This window comes from Condylura cristata, unplaced genomic scaffold (genome assembly GCF_000260355.1).
Source record: "Condylura cristata isolate star-nosed mole 26May11 unplaced genomic scaffold, ConCri1.0 scaffold00030, whole genome shotgun sequence".
NCBI lineage: Eukaryota > Metazoa > Chordata > Mammalia > Eulipotyphla > Talpidae > Condylura > Condylura cristata.
In genome coordinates, this window is record NW_004567131.1 from 23,310,141 (window position 1) to 23,316,373 (window position 6,233).

General features: G+C 30.9%; 1 protein-coding gene across 1 annotated transcript in view; it reads right to left on the reverse strand.

The window, feature by feature from the left end:
- DNAJC1 (DnaJ (Hsp40) homolog, subfamily C, member 1) overlaps positions 1 to 6,233 on the reverse strand; it is a 116,708-nt gene that overhangs the window by 66,236 nt on the left and 44,239 nt on the right. Inside the window, exons 4-5 of the mRNA XM_004691297.2 lie at positions 1,535 to 1,700; positions 839 to 936 (exon numbers count right to left, since the gene is read on the reverse strand). Of these exons, the coding sequence (XP_004691354.1) occupies positions 839 to 936; positions 1,535 to 1,700 (264 nt within the window). The remainder of the gene's footprint in view (positions 1 to 838; positions 937 to 1,534; positions 1,701 to 6,233) is intronic.

Consider the following 6,233-nt stretch of genomic DNA (forward strand, 5'->3'; position numbering starts at 1 on the left):
GACTGTAGAATACATAAAAATTAATGCCATTTGCAGTGCACTCAAGTATTAGTACTGATGTCACCAGAACAGATGACAGAATAATCTCAGCTCCCATCCCACATTGATCTACTTTCTGTCCTGCTGTGTGAACTAGTTAAGCCTTTTCTTTCTTTCTATGAATCAATATAAAAAATGCTGGTATCTTTCTTAATTTTAATTTCTTTACTCATATATACTTTACATCATTGTTCATTTTTGTACAATGTTTGCTTTCTCCTTTCAAGTGTAGTCCCAGTAAAGTTCCCACTACCATTTCACCCATGCACCATCACCAGAGACACTGTGATCTTCCCTCCCTGTTTTGATCCCTGTCTCTCTCCCTCCTCTGTATTTGTAGCTGCCTGTTAATTGTTTATTATTATTATTATTTTGATCTCTTATTTGGTTCTTTTATATTCCTCCTAAAAGGGAAGCCATCTGATATTTTTCTTTTTCATTCTGACTTAGGAAATGGTGCTACCTGTATTACATATCATTGCCTCTTTACAAGTAACTCCTCAGTTAAACACTAAAGTGATAGATTTTACAGTAATACTTTGCTTCTGAAGTTTAGTATAAAAATTTCAAAATACAAGAATTTGGGGGGTTTAATGACCTAATTATACATTGACATTTTACAAGTAGAAATTTTGCTTAGAATTTATCTCAAACTATAGCATATTTATTAGTCTTATAAACTTAACTACAGATGTAAATGTTAGGCTATTTGAAACGGACATATATATATGTATATATGAAACCAGATCATAGTAAAGATATGTTAGTTTCACATTATGAAATTTTTATATGCTCCTACCTTTCATTTTTTTCAGAAGCACCAATTTTTGATATATCCACACTCTTGCTGCCTGCCTTTTTTTTCTTTTCTCTCTTTTTTCTACTAAGCAGTTCATCCTTAATGAGGAAAGAAAAATAGTAATCATTAACATGTACTCTTCAAGTGTTACTAAGAGTCTTCTGTAAAGGGCAAACATTATAGAACATTTATACAAGTGTATGTAGGTTGCAGCATGATTAAGTAAAATCATCACTAACAATAACTGTTGCCATGGCATCAGTTCTTAAACACACATGAAGTTTAACAATGTCAGTCATGTGTATCTCCATAGCAATCAAAGTTTTCTAAGAGAAAGCTTCAACTTAATTTTTCTCATTCACTCAACTTTAATAATGTCACTTCAAAAGGAATGAGAAAGCAGATACTAATTTATAAACACTGATAAATATGCTTATATTAAGCATATAAATAAAAATCCAGTTTTATATTATAACAAATTAAGATACCACATTTTTAAAGAGTATTTTCTTATGCTACAGCCTTTCTTAAATTAAAATTAGATAAAATCAAACAACAATGAGCATAAACTATTAGAATGATATATATAGAAAATTATATATATATAAAAATAGAAGTTTGCATCAGTTGAAATATGTCTAAAATTCTTTATAAAATTAAGGAGGCTAGAACACTTGATTTATCACCAGTACTTACCAGTTGTTTTTCCAGGTAGATTGACCAAACCACAGCATAATGACCCACTGTGAGAATAATGAACAGAAGTAATGCCAGCTCAGCATTGCTCATTTTTCTCACCCGCCTATAGTAGAATACAGGCTGTCGCCAATCTGGAAGTCCATTGATCAGAATATCATCATACCTACAGTAGCAAATGTAACAGTTTTTCAAGAAAGTTTAAAATGAAACAAAACCTTATTTTATTTGATTTATCAAAAGAAATGTATAACGTTAAACCATTGTATTTGCAATGAACTCTTTTCTATTGAAACAGATTAACTTCTAAAAAAGTTATATTTACATTTAAAAAGAGAAAAGAGTTTCTCCAAGATAGATAACATTTATGTAGATTATCAGCATTACAAAGATTTTTGTATTCAAAACACGGTATGTAGGTTCAATCACAAAGATCATACTTTGTATGTACACCCAATGATGTGGCTTTTGGAATGACATCTAAACTAAAGGAGTAACAGGGTCTGTCTATAACAGTCTGCAGTAAAGACTCCATCACAGCAAAAATCTCAATGGGGGAAAAATAAAGGTAAGCACTCAATATGTTACCAAGAAGCATGTATCAATGGATTCACTCAGAATACATTTTTTAGTTAGTGCTTGTATTTCTACCCCTGTACTACAGCTCAAGGTTGAAAAATACCTGCATTTAATTAAAGCCTTTTCTTAAATGATGTAAAAGTCTAAAAAAAAAGCTCAGAATTTTGTATTGCTCATATTTCATTAGATAATGAAAAAACATTCAAATTAAAAATATGAAAATAACCAATGTTTATGTCAGATTTCTCAATAAAACTAAAAACATTTAATTGGCAAGATCCTCATTTTTGGCTTTGCTGGAGGTAAGAATATTACAAATAAGAGCTTTCAAGTAATGCCTTTAATCAACTATTTTTAGAATTGAATTTAGAATAAAATTTCAACTAAATTTAAATTTACCTGTAAACATTTTTATTAAAAATCAGAAGTAACATTTGTGATTATAAAACTTAAAATGGTCACACACAGACACCATGTTCCAAACACACAACCTGTTAATGTTAATTGAGCACCACTCATTAAATATTCTAATCACACTATTTCCAGAATTAAATCTTCACTGAAAGGCCTAATTTGGTGCAACACATTGACCAAAATATTTTAATTAAAAATATTCTGAGTTAGCTGCAAGCCTAATTACAGGAATAAAAATAGGGCCTATATTGTCAGGCAGGTCAGTAGAACTCAGTAGTAGGTTTTTCTCAAGTAAATTGACCGTTCTAGGAATAATAGCGCAGCTGCTAAACTGCCAGTCTTGACATGTAAATCAATTTAAATGCAACAACTGCAGTAGCTACTTTGATAGTTATTAAATTGATACCTTGGAGATATGCAAAAAAAAAAAAGCAGTGGATTTATTAAGGCAACTTCTTTTTTAGTAGAAAGATATTGGTTACAAATTCAAAATATATTTTTATTAACAAATTTAGAAAATCTGACTTTAAGATCAAAAGATTATTAATAACTGATCAGAATAACCAATGTTCAAAGCAAAAACATTAACCAGTACTAAACTCTTAAAGGGCAAATGGTGTAGTTTACAAATTAAAATATGGTTATATTGTAGTTGGACCAGACAAAATCTGATGTCAAATATTCTCCCCTTTCAACACATATAACAATTCTTGAACACTAATACCAGACATAACAATAAGATGTCATCAAAAGCTGTAATTCCTAGCATGAAAAAATTGTATTTAAACTGTTTTTGTAAAAACTGACTTGTCTTAAATTAGAAATGGACTAGTAAAAGGTTTCAAGTGGGTATAATGCAAGATTACAACATTCAAATGAATGTTAAGTCCTGAATTTATTCTAATCTGCATTCTATTTCAGACTTGTTGAGGGGAGAAAAAGGTGAATATATAACAATCATTTTCAGCTAATGTTTCCTGTGAAGTAACTTTACTGTAAATAAAAGTATGGTTATAAATAATGAACATCTAAGAAAGTGGTAATAATTCCCTAAGAACATTACAAGTATTAAATTTATTTTATACAGTATTAAACTGTATTTCAAGAAAACACAGCTGAACTCACAGCCATGAATCTCATTTCAAATATTTTAAAACCATCATTTTGAAATGTAATGTTTCTGCTAATAGCTGCAATTTTCTACTGTACATATAAATTGTATTTAGTGCATAAACTCAAGATAGCAAAATCTCACATACTGAACACATTAAACAGATATCTACTGGCCTATGTATGCCACTCTGAACAACAGTCCTCAAGAATCAATGCCCTATTGATTTTACTATCAATGAACATTAGGGCTCTTAGGATTGGCCATTTTAAGGGAAGATAACATTTATTGTTGTTCACTGTTTAGAATATATGTTGAAAAAGATAAATCATTACTTTCTTGAAACACGGAAAAAAGCTATTTCTTATAAAAAGCTTATTTGAATTGTTGATAACATAAAATTTAAATCACTTGCTATGCTCCTTAATGTATAAACATTGCTAAGATGCTCTTTAATTGGGCTATGAATTGCTCTTAGCAGTCTGTTAAAATCAGGGTGAGTGCACACATGAATGAATGTAAGAATGCACAAAGTAAATTCTTTGATGAAAATATCACAAATGTATACAATCATAAGAACTATAAAGGCATTACCTTAGAAACTAAAGCACTGATTAAAATTAATCCAACATATGACCTAAGAGGTGTACTTTATTAGATATTCATAAAATGTAAATGATGGACATAAAATAATAGTTACATAATCATTAGAGAGTTCTCATCTATAATATATAATTCACCAAACATTTAGACTGATATTGCACTGAAAAGCAAATAAATACAAATTTTAAAAAATATGTAAATTGAAGTATTACTATATTTTCAAGTATAAAATAGTAATTAAGTAAAAGATATTGTTTTTATGAAAATGAATATTTAAATACTTTAATATTTGCATAAATAGTGAGTTTTCCATGAAAGGAAGCTGGAATTTTCAGCTTAAAACAACTCTAACATGGGCCCTCCCTTGTGGTGCAGCGGGTTAAAGCACAGCACTGAGAATCTAAAGCCGCTCCGCATGAGTTCGATTCCTGCCTGCCCTGGAGGTGACCACATGGCTTGGCAGACCTCTCCTGGCCCGCCCGCTGCTCCCCTCAGCAGTGTACTTCGTCGATCTGCCTGTTCTGCTCCCCACTCTGTCTCTGGTGAAGCCTCTCACCGCCCCTGAGCCTCTGGCCTGTACCCCAGTTCTGTATGCACAAATAAATAAATCTTAAATAAATAAATAAATAAATAAATAACAACATCCATGTAAATCCTGTTTTAAGGCTTTGAGTAAAAATTAATTGTATAAAGATCATAAACAGGAAGCAAGTCTAAATCAGTTGATTGTAACTTTGTATGTGAATAATTGTAGCATATGACACTTTATTCATTGTATATAGTAGTTATCTCCTATCTACCAATTAAGAAAGCTACTAAGATAAATTTCTATTGTACAACTATAAATCAAATTTATAATGCCTAAGTAATAGATTTGTTAAATATTAACATATTAAAATTGAACTATACTTTCAACTAGATTTGTAAATAAATCATGATTTTATTTAGTAAACTCAAAAATGTCATTCAACAATTACAAATACAGCAACATGAACTAGAATAAAGAAATTTAAAGTTGCACAGTTGGATTCATCAAAGAATACTGTTTAAAAATTTATATGAGGAAGCTTTTAAACAAAAGTGAATATGCTAGTAATACTGAAGTACTACTATCTGGTATCTCCTCAGTATATTAGTTCAGCTAACACTCAGGATATTTGTACAGAAATTTGTCAGAACATGGCTGAAATGCTATTCCCCTAAATAAGCAGGTTACCTAAGGGGTTTAGAAAATATTTCTATTCTAAACTTCTTTACATAAGCCAGGAAAGCTTATTTTACTTTTCATGCTATAGTCTATGCCTTTGGGAGGAAAAAAAAAAAGGTTTGAAAGTTCATTCACAATTGCACTGACAGGAATATACCCAAGTAAAATTAAAACATCTATTTATGTAGTTGAATGTGAATCTACATGGCAGCAAGTTTATTAGAGAAAACAAGAAGAAATACTTTAAATGCTTGTCAGCTGGTGAATGTATAAACAAAGTGGTATATGGAATAGTATTCAGCAATAAAGAATAACATATGCAACTGTATGGATGTTAATTCAAAACATTATAAAAATAGAAATTAGATGTTGAAAAATACCTATACATGACTGCATTTATAGCTATATCTGGAAAAGACAAATTTCTACACATAGAAAGGAAATCAGTAACTGGCTGGGACTGGGGCCAGGGTAGAGATTGCCTACAAATGGTTTAAGGAAATATGAGGTGATGGAAATGTTCTAAAAGCTCATCTGAGGTAATATACACAATTCTAAACTTACTAAAAATCTATTGACTTGTACTCTTCAAAATATGACTTCTGTTGTATGCAAACCATACTAAATGAGGCCATTTAAAACTAGAATAAAATTTTCTTTTTCCTTAAAAACATGTTATACAGGGGCCCTCCCTGGTGGCGCAGCGGGTTAAAGCACTGCACTGAGAAACTAAAGCCACTTCCGCATGAGTTCGATCCCCGCCTGCCCGGGAGGTGACCACACGG